General features: G+C 33.8%; 1 protein-coding gene across 2 annotated transcripts in view; it reads right to left on the reverse strand.

Moving 5' to 3' along the window:
* DIP2B (disco interacting protein 2 homolog B) overlaps window positions 1-21,288 on the reverse strand; it is a 211,151-nt gene that overhangs the window by 55,088 nt on the left and 134,775 nt on the right. The window contains exons 5-17 of one of the 2 annotated variants that reach the window (XM_051963694.1): window positions 19,860-20,072; window positions 18,247-18,402; window positions 16,711-16,830; window positions 14,218-14,415; window positions 12,531-12,622; window positions 11,231-11,341; window positions 10,043-10,166; window positions 7,527-7,636; window positions 6,131-6,233; window positions 5,294-5,358; window positions 4,774-4,867; window positions 4,152-4,271; window positions 326-440 (exon numbers count right to left, since the gene is read on the reverse strand). In XM_051963694.1, coding sequence (XP_051819654.1) covers window positions 326-440; window positions 4,152-4,271; window positions 4,774-4,867; window positions 5,294-5,358; window positions 6,131-6,233; window positions 7,527-7,636; window positions 10,043-10,166; window positions 11,231-11,341; window positions 12,531-12,622; window positions 14,218-14,415; window positions 16,711-16,830; window positions 18,247-18,402; window positions 19,860-20,072 — 1,621 coding nt within the window. The remainder of the gene's footprint in view (window positions 1-325; window positions 441-4,151; window positions 4,272-4,773; window positions 4,868-5,293; window positions 5,359-6,130; window positions 6,234-7,526; window positions 7,637-10,042; window positions 10,167-11,230; window positions 11,342-12,530; window positions 12,623-14,217; window positions 14,416-16,710; window positions 16,831-18,246; window positions 18,403-19,859; window positions 20,073-21,288) is intronic. The other variant, XM_051963695.1, reaches the window with a different exon arrangement.

The following is a 21,288-nucleotide window of genomic DNA, read 5'->3' on the forward strand; positions in this document are numbered from 1 at the left end:
TTATCTAACTTGAAAAAAAAAAAGGAGAAAAATAATATGAAAAAAAGTCTTACTTTAACAGGAGACTAGACTGGGCATGCATGTTTAGATTAATAGTAATGACAACAGTAAGAAAACAAATGAAATCCCTTTTCTCAGGTAACAATTTAATTATAAATACCATCATTACTAACCTTTAATCTCTTGGGCTAGTAAAATACTTCTCTGAACAAAAAGTATTAGGTAAGTATTCATGGGCATGCCATTCTATCAGGCAAGTATTAGCTATTCCTTCTTAGTTGAAACATACAATTTTTTGTTCTGCATTTGATGAACTGAACAGTACCTGCGAATTGCTACAGTCATAGCTTCAGGAGATGTGGCACAAGGACAGATGGACTCAGGTTTTAGACCATGACTCTGAAACAGACTCAGGAAAGCGTCACAGGATGATACAGACCCTAAGCAAATAGAACAGACCAACTTTAAACCTGATAATGGTGAATTTCACTATTGCAATTTTAAAAAAATATTCTAATGAGAAACTGAGGAAACAAATACAGAATATTTTTACTTCCAAAGGACTCTAAATGCACATACATTTTCTTAGAACTAGTTTATTGGTCTATAAGGTACAATTATATTGCTGCCAACTTATACAAATAAATTTCAAAAAAAAAAATCTCATTTTTACTATTCAACTTATAAATACTATAGACAAAGCCTGGTTATGTCAGTATAGTTTATTTATATTTTAACCTATTTTTGAAGGGCTGAGCAAGTAAGAGAATGTTATTAGGTACTGGTCTTTGGACCAGGAGGATCTCAGTATCTGTAGGTTAGATCTGAAGGGGCCCTCCTTACACAAGCCCAAGTACTCCCAGCTTCTGTCAGCTTCACATTCAGCTAATGAAGGCAGCCTTTACTCACTGCTTCATCTAGTTTCTTGAGCAGAAATGGACTTTTACAGAATATTTTCTCCGTGAGTCTAGACATAGCTCAAACTGGGCCAACACTTGGTTACTATAGGAGTTGTTCCAGATAAAGTTAGAATCTTCTCCATTGAATTATTGCTCAATCACTATATTTTTCCATATCTAAGGGTTTGACTTTATAGACAATGGCACTGCTTTCATTGCTCAAAGTACCTGCCAAATATGATTTTAAGGTATGACAAAGATGCTTCTCTCTTTGTAAGCCTCCTACATGGTGATCAGCTCACAGCCCTCGATAGACACCTACAAATTCACTGTTGGTACCTGTCTCTGTGATGAAGATTCTTGCATGCCCAAAGCCCCAAATGGTCTGAATGAATACAGCAGTTTTTACTCACATTACTGTTTTCTGCCACTACAGTTACATTACTCAAGATCATCCTATCTGTTGTGTCTCTGAAGACATCAATGAAGAACTGATGATAGCCAGTCATATAAGTGAACAAACTTGCTCTTAGAAATATAATTATTCACATTAATGGCTGGCATTTTTAGAACTCCATTGGCCTTCATCTTGTATAGACTGTGGACACCTGAAGAATTCTCTTCAGATGCCTTCAGGAGCTGAGGATGTATGGGGTGAATGAGAATTGTGAAGTTCCACCATCATCTTGGATCATGTTTAAGTAGATGCCTATTTTTGAAGTAGAGGATCTATTCATTGTACCTGGTTTACTTTATCTTTTTTCCCCTTCCAAACACCCAAAAGAATGACAGTTTTAGAAATGTTGCACGGTCCTGGGTGAAGCAAATGTTTTAACTGTGCCATCATACCTCAGCACCAGGGCCATTAGCATCTCATTGAATACAGCTATTTCCACAAATGGAGGCCATCAGTGATTAAGCCGAGTACATCTGCTAAAGTTTCATCAAACTAGCCATCTCATTCCTTACAATGCCAAAGTCCTAAGTAGCTAGGCTGCAAGCAGTAACTCTTCAGGGCCGTTTCTTAAGAGTACTCGGGTGTTTTCTACACTGATCATAAAGACCTAGAAAAGACTCACTGAGGAGGGATGTTGAGGATGGGCCAAGTGTAGCAGCAAGTTACACTGAGAGGAGACAGCCCAGCAGTTTAACAAAGCTTCCTAAAATAACTCAATTGTAGGAGGTAAGATGGTGGAGTGAGAAGCATTTTTTGTCTAGCTTACCCAGAGCTTCTTCACAACAGAGTAGAAAATGTACCAATCTGAAATCTGATCATGAAAAGCCAGAAATTTTGGAAAAGGAAAAAAGGAAGACATGGAAAGGCAGAGGGAGAAGAGAAGAAAAGGAAGACGAGGAAAGAAAAGAGAAAGAAAGAGAGGGGATAAAAGGAGCACAAAGAGGGGGGAGAGAGACAGAGAAAAAAGGGAGGGAGAGACAGATATCTTCAGGCGCTGGAGAAAGGAGTTGGCCAGGAGCATGTGTGGTGGTACTGGTAGAGAACATTACAGTGCAGAGAGATAGAAAAAGGACCAGGGTAGGAAACACTGGGCAGAAAGAATGGAATGAATGTCATCTGACAGCTCTTTTGTACATTATCAAGTTTTGGGTTCCAGAGCCAGAGTGGAGAGCAGTAGTCACAAGTGAGCATGGACCCTAGCCCTGTAATGAGGAGGGAACAAGTTCTAGAAACATAGCTACATGGTTCTAAGGCTGAAAACAAAGCAGCAACTCAGTTGTTATCCAGCACATAAATCTACAGTGGAATAAACAGGGGAATGGGCCTGGACCAAAAGAAACTCAGCAGTTCAATTGCTTTAAATCTGGAGAACCTCTTATAAGGCTAATTATAACTGAGTCTATCAGCCATCTACTGAAACTCAGTCACGCAGAAGCTAACAGACCCAAACCTCAGTCAGGGATTTGTAGAGCTCTGACTTGGAGGGCAGTAAACAGACCTTTCCCTGGATCATACCCTTTGGGAACAGTGAAAACTTAAGAGGCTCCCAGGATGAGCTGTGAAATCAAGAAAAGAACATAAAAGGATAGGAGCTCAGGTTAGCCTTTCCCTATAAAAGCTGGCAGAGCCTAGCACTAATATAAAGTACAAAATCAAGAAGGAAGCTGGAAAAATGAACCAAGAAAAAAAAAAGAACCTGACCATAAAGAGCTTCTGTGGTAACAGGCAAGATCAAGACTCAAAACATAGAAAAGAATGACTTGAAAACATTACAGGTAAAACCTGTTTTTTTAGTTTTTTTTTTTAAAAGAAGAAAAAAACCTGCTAAATGAGAGCCTTGGAAGAAAGATATGAAAAAATTTTATCAGCTTGATTAGAGGTATGAAACGTCACTCAAGTGGACCATAACAGTATTTTCACTCTTTCTGTTATTGTTTGCTTGCATTTTTGTTTTTCTTCTCAGGTTTTTTTCTTTCTTTCTAGATCCAATTTTTCTTGCGTAGCAAAATAACGGTATAAATATGTGTGTGTATGTGTGTGTGTGTGTGTGTGTGTATATGTATATATATATACATATGTATATACATATATATATATATATGATTTAATGTTATTTTAACATATTTAACATGGATTGGACTACCTGCCAAGTACGGGAGGGAGTGGGGGGAAGGAGGAGAAAATTTGGAACGGAAGGTTTTGCAAGGGTCAATATTGAAAAATTACCCATGCATATGCTTTGTAAATAAAGAGCTATTATAATAATAATAATAAAAAAATAAAGAATACTATCTAGGAAAAAGACTAGAAAATGAAAGTCATGTAAAAACAAAAAATATCAATAAAAAAATGAAAAAGAAACTTCACTCAAGAGAATTATTTCTTGAAAATCAGAATTGGTCATAAATAAATGACTATGGGTGGGGGAGGCAGGAAATTTGGGATGGAAAATTACTGCTATAACCTGTTTACTGATGAGTTTATTTATATCAAATTGGCAATAAGAACCCTATTAAGATTTGATATTTAAAAGAGAGGGATTAGGAAAGTCCTGATATAGTAGACATAGTTATTCCAAAACAAAATTATCTTGATTTTTTTCAGTCAAGAATATCCATGTACCGTACACACAGATTATACTGCAATAAAAGATAACTTGATTGACAGAGCACAAGTTGGTTTTTATTTCATGTAAGAATACATTGAATAGAAGTGAACAGCTGTACTTTATAAAAGGAAAATAAAATAAGTCAGAAAAAAGTAGGTTCTAAGAGGCACACTATATAAATACTCACAAGGATTAGCTCCATCAGTCACAATTAGCATGCGGAGAGAACTCAAACTCACATCTCTTTGGTCCCGATGTGCCATCATTGCCCAGTGTAAATCTCGACATTTTACTAAAGCCACTTTGGCTGTAAATTCAAAAGAGAAAAGTTAGCATAGAAAAAAAATTAAATTTGATGAAATCAACTTAGGAATTGTAGTATACAATTAATGAAAATTCAAATGTTTTTTTGTAAAACACTCTTTAAGAAAACTGTACCTTGTGCTCACAGATTTGTAGAGTACTACATTCAGGGGACTAATTGCTTATAAGGAGATGGTGGCAACTATAACCTCTATTCTAATCCCAGTATTCCAATATTACTACCAATACAACTTTTTTCAGTTAAATATTTCTTTGAAAGCACTTAAATTAAGGTGTATTTATCTCAATTTATGAATAAGGATGCTGAGGAAGGTTAAGTAAATAATTTATTCAAATCTACAGCAATTAAACCTTTATGTTCTAGCCAAACTGCCATGCTCTGAGAACTACATATTACTAAGACAATATCTCATCTCTCTCCACCCACCGAAACCATAGTCAAAATGGCCAATGCCTTTTTAACTTTAGAAGGTGTCTGTGACTACCTTTATGAGTATGTACTCGCTGGACCCAAGATAGGGGACAAGTCTTCATCACTGAGTAGGGAACACTAACTGTGTGCATCTTATTCATTACATTCTGAAAAGCAACAAAAGATACAAAGTAACATCATTATAATGCCAAATATAAGATATAGCATACCACAAAATGACAAATGTAGACAAATTCCAAATGTAACTATGTATAACCACCAACAGTAGGAAAAGAGATGAGGTAAGTCTCTGAAAGGTCTACATATGGTGTTCATGGTATCTTTTAGGAAAAGAGCCATCATAGCAGATGGGATTTTTATTTCTATCTCATATGTATTCTTACGTAAAGGACATAATAAGCAAGTAATAGAGTGATACATTTCTTTTTATTTTGATTAACATTAATATTGTATATCTAAATAAACTAAAAAAACAATAGTTAGCTAAAAGGAGCATTTCAAATAATCAATTGTTGTTTTATAAATTTTGTTACTCAATTTACACAGTAAGTTTATTAGTTAGAAGAGCTTACCGCAAATATGCCATGCCACAGTCCAGCATCCTTTTTGATATCTAATACATTTACTATGGTTTCCCCTATAAAAGGAAAAATGAAAAAAAGCTTGATAGTCAATGATATCTTCAAAGTGAAAAATCATTAAGTAGCCAAAGTAGCAATATACTACCACTTGCCTTAGTTTGTGCAATTTCTTACCTGAAAGTGCTAGGACTGCATCTATTTCATAGTTTCAGGTTTGGGGATCTATTAATTTATTTATAAACTGTCAAAGGGCTTCAAGTTAACCTGTGATAACTGGGTAATATGTTATTAATGTTCACTAATTGAAGCATATGAAGTACTTCACACAACCTGTTAGAAGATAGATGCCTTTTAAGAAATATTTCAAGGGGCAAATCACTACATGGTACATGACAAAAATGATGACAACAAAACCTGCACCTACATATTGCTAAATCTCTCTTATATTTTGTTTGAGCTAAAGTTCTGTGATTCTCCTGCCAAATTTATAAGTACTTCTGACTGAGGGTCAGATGAAGTCTATGTTGTTATGCAGCCAAAAGAAAAATTAAGTTAAAACCTTTTTTTTAAAAATTTCATTAAATCTCTCAAAATCATCCTTATTTGGTTTACCCAGAATTAGGTTTATCCCTTAAATTATAATAAAACCAGAAAGACCAACCCATGGGAATCAAAGCAAGAATAGGTATAAAAGTGAAGCTATTCAAACTATGAATATTTTTACTCTAAATGTAAACAATCAACAAGGGGTTTATCAATTGACCTCGATGACAATGTTAGTATATCTGAAAGTAATACAATTAGGGTAGCTCTGGAATGTGAGTTGACCTTCAGAATAGTTGCAGGCCTGTGACAAAGCCTGGCAGTGAGACAGCATGGCAATCCGGGATACTGTGACTCCCATGACACTTCCTTCCTTGCTTGTTTTATACTGAGAAAAAAAAAAAAAGAGGCATAATTAAAGAGTGATTTCTAACCCCAAGTTTGTGAAACTCCATAGGAGTTTATTTTTGATAAATAAAGTAAATTTCTTCCTTCTTTAAGTTATTGAGTTAAAAAAAGGCCAAGTGCTACGCAGGACCTGAAAGATTCCCCACAATGGATCCTAGATGTTTCAGTTCCATGTGAATATCCATATGGAAATGAAATATACTTTTTTGGAAAACAAGATAACTATGAATTACATGTGTTATTACCCGTTAGAATCTTAGATAAGATCTAGTCCAGTACTCTTAGTTGACAGATGAAGAGTCCAAAGTTCAGAGAAGTGAGGGGAGTGCTTCAAGTGACACAGCCAGTTATCTTCAATGAGCTCTATCTATATCTTTTTTGTCTTTAGTCACTAGCCTGTTGTGCCCTCCATTAGATTGGGAGCTCTCTAAGGGCAGAAACTATGTCCCTTGTGTCCCTATGTCTTGTGTCCCCAGTGCTTAATACAGTGATTGGCACACAGTAGGTACTTAATAAATGTCTACTGCCTGACTTTCCACATTAATCTTTGACAGCACATCATCTAAGAATCCAGTTAATTGCTGCTTATCCCATTTGCTTTTTTTAATATTAGTTTGCAGTTTAATATAGTTGACAATTTTACAATTCAAAGTTGTCAGTCAGTTGACAAGCATTTATTAAGTGCCTATTATGTATCAGGCACTGTGCTAACTACTTGAGAGGGGCCTAGTAACCTACTGCACTCAATCACCCTTCCCTTGACCCCCAATGTTACAGATGAGAAAACTAAGATCTGAAGAAGTTAAGTGACCACAGTCAAAAAAATTGGGGAGTAGTCAGGGTAGAATTTGAACTCAGATGTTCTGAGTCCCAAAATGGCTCTTTCCTTTATACTACGTGGCTTTTCCTTCTTTTGTTCACTTCTTCATAGCTCTCTGGCAAAGCAAAAAGGGCAGAATCATTAATTCTTTCCTTCATATATCCTTAGCCTGATGTTATTTGTTACTATCTCTTCAGCTCCAGTATAAATTCCACATCCTTCAACCCCAAGACTCATGGGTTTCTATCAGTAGAAAGGAAGGTAAGAAGAAATACTTCAACAGTTATACCATTAGAAAGTATTTTAATTTCAATTATATGGAAATTTGACATAGAAGTGGTAAGCTGTTCCTTCTAATATTAAAACTTCTATAAAATGAGTTTTTTTTGAGATGCTTATTTATCATTATAGCAGAAAGTTTATCAAAATTTCCAAGCCTATCTCAGAATTTACCTCTATATAAGCAGGTTCAATGCTGGCTGGTGAGATGTGTGGCTGCCAGTCTTTAGGTGATTTAGAAAGGTACTTGGAATCTGTCACCACCCACTTAAGCCGGGGCCAACCTAAATCAAGTCCAAAGAAAGCAATTACTGGTTTTAATTGTTAGGGAAAGAGTTTATGCCCAAATGGATCTTTGCAAATCCAGATATAATTTAATAAAGAACTGATTTTGCCAGTTTTATTGACATGAAATCATTCCTTTTTCTCCACTTGCTTATCATTTTATGAAATGGTTCCTAACAGTATAGTGTCATATCTTTTATCACAGAATATAATTTTATAAATGGTCCAACATTTTCAAGTCCTAGAAAAGTTCAGTAACTTATCCAACAAACAAGAATAGAGCCAAGAACCCTGATTCCTTAGTTCAGGAGATGTACTTGCTTTTCTCTTTTAGCAAGTATTTTTTGGTGTTTCTTGTTGATTTAAACTCTAAACCCTTTACTGACTACAAAAGATTGTTCAACAATGGGTGGCTTAGATGTCACATGTGAATTATTTGAAATAAGCAATAATTTTGATTTGCTTTTATTATGTGACAGCCTTGGTAACATATATGTGCTTCTGATAGGCTTCTTCTACTGACAAGAGGCTTCCTAAAGCTGGATTCACCCAATTATTCATAGTTAGAAGAACTTAAAAAAATGAATGCTAACTTATTATGAAGAAAACATATTTGTCAAAGCCAGACAATACAAACACCAGAGTTCTGAAGGTTGAAAAAAGATAATTCGAGATTGGAAATTTTTACTATACACTAGTATGTTAGGAAGATGGGTGAAGCAAGGGGAATACTAAGGACTACAGTAAAGTTGGATAAAACCTTTTTCCTTTTAAGTAGCTGCCCTCTCCACAATTTCAAGCAATTTTCTTCTATTTTCATTTGGCATTTCACATCCGAGGATTAACATTCTGTCATGATATAAGATATTTAACTCAAGTATACAGGGTGATCATTTACACAAATGAAACATATTAGTGGAAGGTCATAGCTATTTCAGATGCCTAAAAAACTTATTTTGTCTAAACTAATTCTTATGATACATTTTGTATTGACAATAACAGTCAATTTCCAATAAACCCACCACTCTCATCCCATACCTAACCACAAAATTTAGTTAAACTACATTATCTAATAATAGTTATTGCAATTGACTGTACATGGAATGTTCCATTTTCTGTAGTTTGCTATTTTAAAGAAGGATATGTATTAACTTTGGAATTTAAAACCAATACTTTTTTTGTGTGTTTTAGCTGAATTTTGTTACTTTTTGATACCTTTTAACTTATAGCTAACACCTATTATCATAGAACATTAGAGGTGGGAGGGCCACCTAGTCCAACCCATACATAACAACATGACTAAAAATTCTTCATACAATATACTACATAATCAATCATCCAGCCTTTGCTGGGAGACTTCCAGGAAAGGGAAATTCACTACCTCCCATTATAGTCAATTCAACTTCTGGATAATTTGGATCAATCAATCAATCAACCATAAATAAGTACCTACCAGTGCCAGATGCTATATTGGTGCAAAGCATGAAACAGTACCTATGCATAAGGAGCTCATATTCTAATGTACAGATATAGAGTATAATATAAATTAAACATACAAAGCAGCTAAATACAAGGGAGTTTTCAAGGGAGGAAGGGTCTTGGCAGTTGCAGGGCTCACGAGAGGTTTCATATAGAAAATGGTGTTTAAGCTGGGTCATACAAAAAGAGAAGGACTCTTATGAATTGGAGTTAAAGATAAAAATTTTGTCTTATAGGCATTAAAAAGCCACTGGCATTGGTTCAATATGAAAGGCTCACATTCAGATCTGCAGTTAGGGAAAATTATTTTGTGGAGGATGGACTAAAATGGTGAGAGTTTTGTGGCAGGTTTACCAAAGGGGAGACCAAATGCAGTTAATCTAGGAAGGAAGTAAATTAGGCCTGAACTAAGGTGGGAATTTTGTGAGTACAGGAAGAGTCAGATAGATCTGAGAGATTCCAGGCCAAATTATGCCTCTGAAACTTGTTCCAGTTGTTCATGGTTTTGTCTTCTCTGACAAATAAGAGAACTTAAATCATTATTTCACATGCTAGCCTCCTATCAAAAACTTTAAAATAGTTATTACCATTTCTTCCCTAGGCTATACATCTTTACTTTGTTTAATCAATTTTTATATGGCAAGATCTGACTTTCTTACTCTGGGTAATCTCTCTTCACATACCAATGTCCTTCCTTAGACTGAAGCTTCCCAAGATGAATAAAATTCTCTAGATGTGCTACTTTTCTAGTTTGGAACATTATTCCTTTCTCTATGCTGCCTGAGGTGTTAACATTAACTTTTTGGTACCATGATCATTTCCTTCACTAAAAACTCTAAATCTTTTCAGACACACATAGCTAACTGTCTTCTCTATCTTATAATTGTGAAACTGACTTTCTGAACCCAAGTGAGTTTTCCACTAACCTTTAAACTGTACAATTTCTCCATTCTGAGTTTTTGGAAGCCCCTTCAGACAAACCTCACTGGTGAGAGCCAAGGTAACACCACAACTTCCAAGTAAGAAGCCAATCTGCTGTCCTCCAGCATCCTGTGCAGAGGAATAATCCAGCCTTAGGATCAAAGTAGTAAAAAAACTGACCTTACACTTACCAAAAATCTAATCCAGGGTAATTCTGTGTCACTTGTGTGCTAATTATGTGCTAATAATCTATTGATAACTTGAAATTTAAGTAGTAACAATCTTCTTGATAACAAATTAAACTTTATGCCAAAGTGTTACATACTTTGAGAATTAATTGTAACCCTCCTTTCCCAATTTCCCACTTTTTTATGGATCAAAAATGATGCTCTTTAATTTTGATCTGAGATAAATAATAGAACATCTCTCAAAAGGACTAATTTCCCAGTGTCCCATTAATTAAACAATCAATACACAATGCTAAATGGTTAGAACTATGCTAATTATTCGGGATAGAAAGAAGTAAGTCAAACAGCAACTGCCTGAATGGGATTTATAGAAAGTGCTTTTTGCAAAGCTTAAATGTCATACAAATATGAGTTATTATTAATATCATTATTATTAGTAGTAGTAGTAGTAATATTGAAAAAAGTTAATTATGTTTCATGATAATTTTGTGACATGGAGGTACAGGAAAATAATTGCACTCTTTTGTTAAGCTGGATTTGCAATCAGAAGACTTGGGTTTTAATCTTTCTTCTACAACTCATCCTTCCTGCCCCTCCCCCGGCAATTGGGGTTAAGTGACTTACCCAGGGTCACACAGATAGGAAGTGGACCTAAGTGTCTGAGACCAGATTTGAATTCAGGTCCTCCTGACTTCAGGGCTGGTTCTCTATCCACTGTAGCCACCTAGCTACCCCTACAACTCACTCTTGTATAAATCTATTAAATTCCCTAAGCTAGAACATTCAGTTGTAAAAAAGAGGAGATGGGAAATTCCCTCAAAGTTTTCCCACAGCTCTACATCTATGATCCTGTGTACATATGGAAAATGTATGTTTCTACAACTTGTATCAATTTTCAGGAAAACTGTTAGAAAGTAAGCACCTTACTCTCAGTGTAATTGAAATACACTATCCAAAATATATGTTCTATCCCACCATCATGCCTTTTGGCTCTGTCAATGTTACCTTTCTAGTAAGTGGCACTTCTATAGGTACAGGGATCACTTCTGCTAGGAGACATCCATAAAAAGCCACCATGAACATGACAGGATCATTGTTGGGGTAGACCAGGGCGACCTAAAATTCATGATGACATTCAATTAAAAGAGATACAAAGATATTTCTCAATTTCAGTGTCAAATTGTTTATAATGCAAAGGTTGTTTACTCTGGAGTAAATTAAAATAACAAAAATAAAACAGCAAATTACTCTAAAGATATATCTTGGCCTTCCTATGGATAAATGTCAGTTTTGATGAACAGTAAGGAAATGGTAATTTTCTGAGCCTGTTCCCCAAATAAGATAAATTTTGAGACTATTCTTAGTATTAAGCATTAATATTAGCTACTATTAAAGGCACATGACAATTTTATAAAATGTACAGTAGGAATGACCCACTTAAAAAAACACATTCTGGGAATCCATAGATGATTGTATTCTATTAAAGTAAAATTTTAGACTTGGATGTTTTTTGGCATAATTTTTTCCCCCAAAATGCTTGCTGCCACATTAAACAATATATATTTAAAAGGTTAATCCAATGAACTTTTTGATCTTCTTGAAAAATTCAATCTTATATTCATGTCCTCAATGGAAGCTTGACAAGAAGTTGTAAAATCTCGAAATGCTACATGAAGCGATACTGGTATTTAACTGCCAAGAAATTAACCTATTTTAAAAATAAGTTTTTTTCCAAACTACCTCAAATTTAATAAATATTTAAAGTAAAAAAAAAGACACCTGTATTTCAAAGGTATATGAAAGATTTTTTAATTTGGCTCCTCGTTAAAAGTAACATATAAAGGAGGGAAATAAAAACTGACAAAGGTTTTTGGTTATTAATGAAAATAAAACAAAGTAAAATGGTAGTCCAATCACTATTTCTGCTACTCTAAGTCTCAAAGTTCTGTTTGAAGGTCATTAGGCTGTGAAAGACCTAAAGTCTTCTTTTATTGTTGTTTTGGTGGCTTATAAGTAAAGAGATGGAAACATGAAGCAAAAAATTGGTCAAAATAAAAGGTTAACATTTCCCTTCAATCCAAGAACACTAAAATTACAATGCAATATTATACCTAGGAAAAGAATGGATGCAAACAATTTTCATGATTTTAATAAGTAGTGACAGAAAGCTCAACATAATTGTATTTTTCTGAAAAATACTTTATTTATATTCTTTAAAAATATCATTGTCACTTCAATGACCTCACCATTCCTCTCATCTTAAAGAAAGAAGAAAAAAAATTAAATTTTAAATTTTAAAAATTACCCTATCTCCAGATTTTAATACTGGTTCATTTTTTGTCCCCAATTTATTAAGCAATGTGTAGGCCAACTTGAGGCTTCTGCTCCATAATTTTCCTAGAAAGAAAAAGACAATTTTTCAATAGATTGCATAGATCAAATTCATCTGCTGCCTAAGCAATGGGATTTCCACACCAAAAAAAAGCAATGGAAGGGCTCCTATGGAGACACTAAGTAAGCTAGGGAAAGAACAATAAAACAAAGTCCAATATGGTTCAATTTCATCAAACAAAAATATTTTCAGTCTGATTACTATTTCCCACTCATTATTCTAGGCTCAATCATCATAATTTTTGTTTAAAAACAAAAACAAAAAGGTCCATGAGAAAAACCTCATGGAATCCATATTCCACTGGCACCAAAGTTTCTGACAAGAAATCAATGTGTAAATCAATCAATGTTGTAAAGTGCCTCTTCATGATTACTCTTATTATTGGTATCTATTATTTCTGATGTGCATATTTCATCTGTCTCATAAGACGGTCCTCCTTATGAGGTAAAGGATCATTTTAAAGCTTCTTTGGTATGTCCACAAACAGTGCATTGAAAAAGAAATGTCTGATTTCTTAAAATGCTAATTTTATTGAAACAATTTATTTTTATATCACATTTGTTTTCAAATATATCCTTCCCAAATCCCACATTGTAAGAAATACCCCTTATAACAACAACAACAAAAAAGGACTGTCTTTTTTTCTTTCTTTGTTACAATGGAGGAATCATTTCAACAGTGGTGGAAAAGAATAACTAAAAATGACTGCTGCAAAAAAATTTATTCTTTAGAGTGCTTTGTAATTGCATTTTTATAAAGTCAAGGGTTTTGATAGACTGGTTCGAGATAATTTTAAATATTTTATGGCTATTCTGAATAGGATTATCTCTTGATTATATCCCGGCTTTTATTATTACTGAATTGAAACACTGTTGATTTTTGTGCACTGACAATATATCCTTTTACTTTACTAAAGCTATCAACTGCTTTATTAGTTTCTTTGATGATTTTCTTTAGTTTTTAAAGTAAGCTATCATATTAGCATCAAACAGAGAATTTCTTTACCAAAGTTGATGCCATTAAATCCTTAATCTGGTCTTACTGCTATCACCAGATTTTAAAAACTATATCAAACAACAGTGGGGAAATTTTGTTCCTGAATTTCTTGAAAGCTTCTAATAATGCAAATAATGTTTGGGGTTTCAGATACATATCATTTGTAGTAAAAATGAATGAACAAAAGCCTACAAATTTATAAATTAACTATCTATTTTACTAGAATATTATTAGTGTTGCCTTTCTATCTTTAAATATTCTTCCTCATCAACTGTTAGGAAGTCTCTCTACTTCCCTGCTATCAAACCTTTCTTTAGAATAAAATATTGGCAGATCTTCAACTTCTATGGAAAATAGAAATATTTGACAATATATTTAGCACTGATAAGCCAACTACCTAATTTAAAAGGGCTGCTGAAATATCGAGATTAGTAATTATTCAATATAATACTAAAAAACTGTTATTTTTGTTTGCAAAGCTCCTACCATAAGTAATTCTGGAAAAAACTATCTTTTTTTTTTTTTTTTTTTTGCCACAAGCTCATGTATCTTATAATATCCCAGAGTAGAAGAACAGTTAGGAATTAAAATTTCTTAAACTCACCATATGTTAGAGTATAAACTGGCTTCCCTGTAACATCAAGTGCAGTCAGACAAGGGCATTTGGCCTGCGTGGTCCCCCATCGTTGCAGTGCTGATTCTAGAGCAGGAGGCCAGTTACAAATAACGCCTAATGGCTCTCCTTTCACAGGAGTCATCTGACGTCCTTCTGGTTTAGGCTGGTTTGGGTCTGGCTGAGGTACTGTATATATAAAAGGAAATTGTATTTAATTAAAAGGAGACATGAAAGAATCAAAATACTCATTTATTTTAAGTTCTTATTTGCAAATTAATTTTTCCTTTCTTATAAAATTGCTGAATTAGAAGAGACTTGAGAGAATAGCCAATTCAATTAGTACTTGGACTGGTATAGCAAAGGCAAGACATGATTAAATGATCATCTAGCTATCATTTGAAGACTTTCAAGTGAAATTAACTCACTACTTCTGGAGATAAACTCACTGTTCACCTTAACTTAGTTTTAAATTTACTTTAGAGTTTAGTTCAGTTCATCTTAAATATTTAATAAGTGTCCATTGGGTAAGCAAGGCACTATAGCTATAGATACTAATATTCAAAGTAGGTCTAAATTATTTGTTCATTTCTCTGTGAAGAAAACTTTTCAATTTGTTTTAGATGACTCATCATGGAAGAAAGAAATTATTATAACCAGCTATATATTATATACCAGGCTCCTACTATGTGCCGATTAGCTGTTTAGGGGATATAGTTGTTTACGGCACAAAAACACAATTTTCCCTGTTCTCAAGGAGCTAAAACTTTACTAAGCAAAATAACATGTATATGTTAAGTATATATAGAATAAATATGTAATAAATTCAGGAAAGTTCAGTGAGAAAGGACATTAGCAGAAGAGAGCATTTAGGGGGAGAGAACAAGAAATGTTTCAGATAAAAGATGGAACTTGAGCCAAATCTTGAAGCCAGGGATTCTAGAAGATGGAGGTGAGGAGGCAATAAATTTCAAGCATGGAGGATAAAATAGTTGGTCTGGAAAAGTTTGTTCAAAACTTTTTCAACAATAAAGAGCAGTAAGATGATATAGTGAACAAAGAGTTCAAAAGAAGTAAAATGGTTAATTTTGATCACATAAAATTAAAAACTTTCTGCACAAACAAAACTAGTAGCACCAAAATGAGAAGAAATTAAGGAAAAAATCTTTTCAAGTTTCTCTGAAAAAGGCTCATTTTTAAGCATATATGGAATTTGAATCAAATTTACAGGAAAAAGACTATTCCTCAGTTCTATGTATATTAATTTTATGATTGTAAATCAATGCATAAATAGTCAAAGACTATGAATATTTAATTTTCAGAGAAAGAAATCTAACCTATCAATAGCCACTGGAAAAAAAAAAAAGCTCTAAATAGCGAAGAATTAGAAAAATACAAGTTAAAGTAATCCTGAGGTACCACCTCACATACATCAGATTGGCTAAGATGATAAGAAAGGAAGATGACAAAGGCAATGAAAAAATGAGTATATTGTTACATTATTAGTGAAGCTGTAAATTAGTTTAACTATTCAGGAAAGCAATTTGAAATTATGCCCAAAGTGTAGTTAAAGTGGGTATGCTCTTTGACCAAGCAATTCCATGACTAGCTCTATCCCTAAAGATCTCAAAACTGGTGGATCCTTAGATACAAAAATATTTATATTCTTTTTGTGGTGGAAAAGAACTGAAAACTAAAAGGATGCCTATCAACTGGAAAATGGCTGAACAAGTGAAGGTGTATGAATGTGAAGTAATATTAATTGTGCTACTAAATGAGGAAGGAGATGGTTTCAGAAAAATCTGAATACAGCAAGCTTTTAATAAAAATTTGTTGATGGTGATATATAATAAATAGTTAATGATCATTCTACTACTTTTTCTGAAGTCCAGAATAGTCTATCCCAAAGAAGAATTTTCCTATCCAGAACCACAATAGCACTTAAACATATTTGACTGTTACTAGTAACTGCTGGTTTTATTAGTTATCTTTTTAACTAATTAGATCTCATTTCATTTGAGTCAAAGCTCTCTGAGGTAAGAAACTGTATTTCTCTATGTGTCTGGCACATAATAGGTTTTCAAAGGCAGATTTAATATTTAAGGTCATATTTCAACTCCTCCCCTAAATTTGATGTCACATGAAAAACTACCTAGCTACATACTGTGTGTTAATTCAATGTCCTCAAGTTAATTCCTTTTTAGAATGCAAGATATATCTACATTTACCTCTGTGTATTTGCATTGGCCATTGCTCAGTGAATGACTGAAATATATCTTCTTCTCATCTCTACCTTCTAGATCTCTTATTCCAAGGTTCAGTTCAAGTAACACCTTCTATATGAAATCTTTCCTGATGCCCTTCATACTTCAGCTCCCACTAACTGCTTAACACTCAACAGAGATCATTAGATCTTGAAACAGATCTGATACCCTTTGTTTAAAAAGTAAGTTCAGACTTTGTGTCCAGCAGATATTTTAGTACCTTCTACAATTTCTTCAGAATCATCTACAAAATATTCCTTTAAGGGAGGCCTTTTGGGTCGTTTCAGAGTATTCAGAAGTTGTTGAATTTTTGTAGAGACTCTGCTATTGACAGGGACACCTACAAGAAAGAAAATTATTAAGTTAAATTGTGAAATTCATGGAATATAATGATTTAAAATTCATTTCTCATCATAGGCACTTCTATTTTTCATGATATGAACTTCTTCCAAAGTCTGAATTGATTTTGATGACATCAATTACCTACAAATTTACACATTAGTTTTTATGATCATAATAAAAAATAAAATTAGTAAATTAGTACATCATCCAATATTTTACTTCTTTCTTCAAGTTTTATCTTGGGGGTTTTTAATTTGACATCTGCAGATGCCTAAGAACTCCCTGGATAGACTTTCAGTGGTCTGTGACTTTTGATGGGAAAAAAAAAAAATTACACCTTTATTTTGACTAACCTCTAACTGAAATGTTAAATTTCATTGATAAATATAAGCAACAAACTACAGTACCCTTAACAGCATCTTTAACTTTGTCAGAAGAAATTGTGATATTTTCATATCACATTACAACTGGTGATCTCTAAATAATGTTTACAATCATAAGTAGAAATTACTTTAAAATTACTATAGTTATTAGATCTGCCACTAGATAGTACAGAGTGAAGTCTTTCTGTCTGTAGAATGTTCTGCAGTGTAACTAGTTTCTTTTAAAATCCTATGTATTTTATTTTGTGCACTCATAAACATTATTCTGAGAAGGGGCCCATAGGCATCATCAGGAGGCAAAAGGGTGACCAAAACAAAACAAAAAAAAAAGATTCAAGAAGTTTGTTATTGTTCCTCAAAGTCACTTTTTGTTGAAAATATCTCATAGGTCAATTCTGATAGAAGTGGCTATCTTTAACAATGAGAGGATCCAAATCAGTTCCAATTGATCAGTAATAAATAGCACCAGCTACACCCAGAGAAAGAACATTGGGAAATGAGTGTGGAGCACAACATAGCATTCACACTCTCTGTTATTGTTTGCTTGCATTTTTTGTGTTTCTTCCCAGGTTATTTTTACCTTCCTTCTAAATCCAATTTTTCTTGTGTAGCAAGACAACTGTATAAATATGTATACATATTTAGTATGTATAAAGTAAAGTATATTTAACATATACTTTAACATATTTAATATTGTATGGGACTACCTGCTATCTAGGGGAGGTAGAAGGAAGAAGGGAAAAAAATGGAATAGAAGTTTTTGCAAGAGTCAATGTTGAAAAATTACCCATGCATATGTTTTGTCAATAAAAAGCTATAACAAAATAAATAAATAAAGTTTTAAAAATATCTCATAGGAAATATTAAATATTTATAAACAGATATCCACACAGTTACAAGATAGTGCCAGCAACTTGGACAGAAAATTGCAATTACTTTCATTGTAAATGAGGCACTAATATAAACTGAAATAAACTAGTTCAACTTTTCTCTTTTGTCTGGCTAAAGATGTTCACCAAAAGCAGCCATACCATCGGCTGTATCCATAAGGCTGGAACGATTAGACCCTTTATGCATGCCTTTTACTATCCCCGAAGGGGGCAGGTCAATATTTGCTGGGCGAATCGAGGAGGAAGATGAAGAAGAGGAGGTAGTTGTGGTGACATCAGGGGGAGCAGAGAAATTTTCTAGAGAAGGGAGAAAAAAATGTATAAAACAAAACATTGTCAATAAAAAACAGACTTAAATATGGTCATATCCAACCATCAGCTGGATATGACAGTAAAGAAAACTACACAAATAAGATTTGGCACTGTTAAAAAACTATTTAATTGAAATCCATTACCAGATGATCAAATTATATGCAAACAATGATTTTTCAAAAAACCTGACTCAGCTACTACACTTTTGCTCCCCAATCAGGAAGTAGGTGGTAGTTAAGCATATAGAAGATGGGACAACTAGATGGCTCAGTGAATAAAGTACCAATTCTGGAGTCAGAAGGACCTGAGTTCAAATCCAGCCTCAGATACTTAATACTTACTAGCTGCATGACCTTGAGCAAGCCACTTAACTCCAATTCCCTCATCAAAAAAAAAACCAAAACAAAATAAAACCCCAAATAAACAAAAAGTGTAGAAGAACACACAGAATTGTGACAGTACTATGAAACTTCTACTATTTATTTATATATGTTGGGAGATAAGAGGGGACTAGAGTAGGCGATGCAAGAAATGAAATGGAAGATTCTAGTAGTTCTAAGAATGGTTATTTGGAGACACTGCATCTTGATTGACTATAACCATGATATAATTCTTTAAAAATTATAATACTGAGAGGAAAGTTTCACAAAATTTTAGTTCAGAACTCAAAGACTCACAAATGTATAAAGAAACGGAAAAAGCACCAGTGTGACAAAAAAAAAAAATCAAAATACAATCAACAACAGAAGAGAAAAGAGAAGTAATCATAGCCTAATGCTAACATGAATTATATATCAATTTGTATCAGACTAAGCAAAAAAAAAGAAACAAGATATATTTCATAGATGGATATATTTTACACACACACACAAAACATTAAAGCAGAGCCAAACAAAAACTTATTTTACATAGCAGCAATCAGCAGTACTTAGCAACTTACACAGAACATTTAGCCTAAATACTCCAATGTGTAGCAACATCATAGCAGCAAGAACAATGAAGGCCAATCCCATGGATAGGAATAAAAGCTTTCTTGCTATACTCCAAAAAAAGTTTTCTCATTTGATTTTTTGTTTGTTTAAAAATTATAAACAATTAAAAGAATCTGGGCCACTACAAATTTTCATAATCTTAAGTGAACCCACCATATATATATTAAGACAGGTATTGTCTCTCACAGCTTGAATGTTGCTATGGAAATAGCTATGGCTTCAGGTGAACAATAATATAGACCAATAACCCAGATGGTGGCCATTGTAACTGTTCTGTGAACATTTCTTCCCTTTCCTCATTAGTTGTAAACCTCTATCTGATTGTACATGTTTAGGTCACTTTGAAAAATCAAAGAATCAAACTTAAACCATAAACCAACCTCTGGATACAGAGAGTCAAAATTAACCAAAGAGAATATAATTGGTTTCTAGGGGAGATTCAGCTCCTACCTATTCGAGTACTGGCAAATACATCAGCTAGTGACACAGTGGTTCCTTTGACCTCTCCATGGGACAGTGTAGAAGATGCTGATGAAGAAGTAGATGATCCCTGAATTGAACGGTTGATCCAGGACTCAGCATTCTGTAAGCTCTGTTGCAAGGCAGCAGAGAGAGCAGCTTGTCGTCTCAGAGAACCCTCATCCTCAGAGGCAGAAGATGTGTCTGTATGAAGTAAATCAGAAAGAAGTTCTCCATCCTGCCTATAACACAGACCTCTTGGCCCTCTTTTGTAGTTCAAATATTGGATTCTAAATGGGCAAAATACTCTTTGCCTTTTGAGAAGACTTACAAATTCACTGTAATATTAATAAAGATGCATAGAGCCAATGGGAACAAAAGCAAAGTAAAATATCTCTGAAGCTAATTGTTATTCCTACTAGAAACAACAACAAACCAAGCCAATCAAACCATTTAATATTTGAATCTTCAGTTACCCTGATGCTAATTTGGGGCTTAATATACAATGCTAGAAATCCTGAACCTTTTAAAATTTTCAAATATTTTAGTACTCAAGGAAAAACTTCCTACTCAACAGGAGAAGCAGGTTTGAAAATTGTTTATACGGGGATCTTTCAAGTTCCAATAAAAAGACATGAATAATGAATCCCTTGGGCAATTGTGGAAATGTAAAATGTAGTTTTTGGCTTAGATAGCTACCTTTAACAGTGGTTGAAGTGTTGGGAGGCAGGAAGGTCTGAGACCAGATTTGACCTCAAATACTAGCTATATGACCCTGAGCAAAGTACTTAATCTCTATTGGCCCCTGCTTCCTCAACTTTAAAATAGGGATAATACCTAACTATTTGTAGCCTTGTTGTAAAGATTAAATTTTATCAGAGTGATTAGCAAACAGTAGGTGCTCTACAAATTCTCTTCCCTTCCCTCTTTCCCAATAGCTTAGTTAATAAATCCACTAAGGAGACTCTCGAAAGAATTAGAACAAAAAGCACTTTGTTGAATATGCCCAAGGCACTATGCTAAAAGATAAAGATTCAAAGAACAAACCTAAACCAAAGAACCCCAAAAGCCAAAAAACAGTTCCTGCCTATAGTAGACTTAACATTTCAGCAGGCTGGAGATATAAAATATAAGACAAGTAAATACAACTAATCTGAGGAAGGAGCAATCAGCTAACAACTAAGAGGTACAGAAATATACAAAAATTACTAAATCTTTACAAACTGCTATTACGGATTTCTTTTCTTAAATTTGCTTTAGAGAATCCTGAAAAACTGAGGTGGGAAGAATAATAATTAAGGCACTCTCTCTGGTTTTGATAGCAGAAGAAACCAATCAATGAATACTTATTGAGTGCTTACTACAGGCAAGGCACTGTGCTAAACACTAAAGATACAAAAAGAGCAAAATGATGAGGTTT

The sequence above is a fragment of the Antechinus flavipes genome, chromosome 5, assembly GCF_016432865.1.
Source record: "Antechinus flavipes isolate AdamAnt ecotype Samford, QLD, Australia chromosome 5, AdamAnt_v2, whole genome shotgun sequence".
Lineage (NCBI taxonomy): Eukaryota > Metazoa > Chordata > Mammalia > Dasyuromorphia > Dasyuridae > Antechinus > Antechinus flavipes.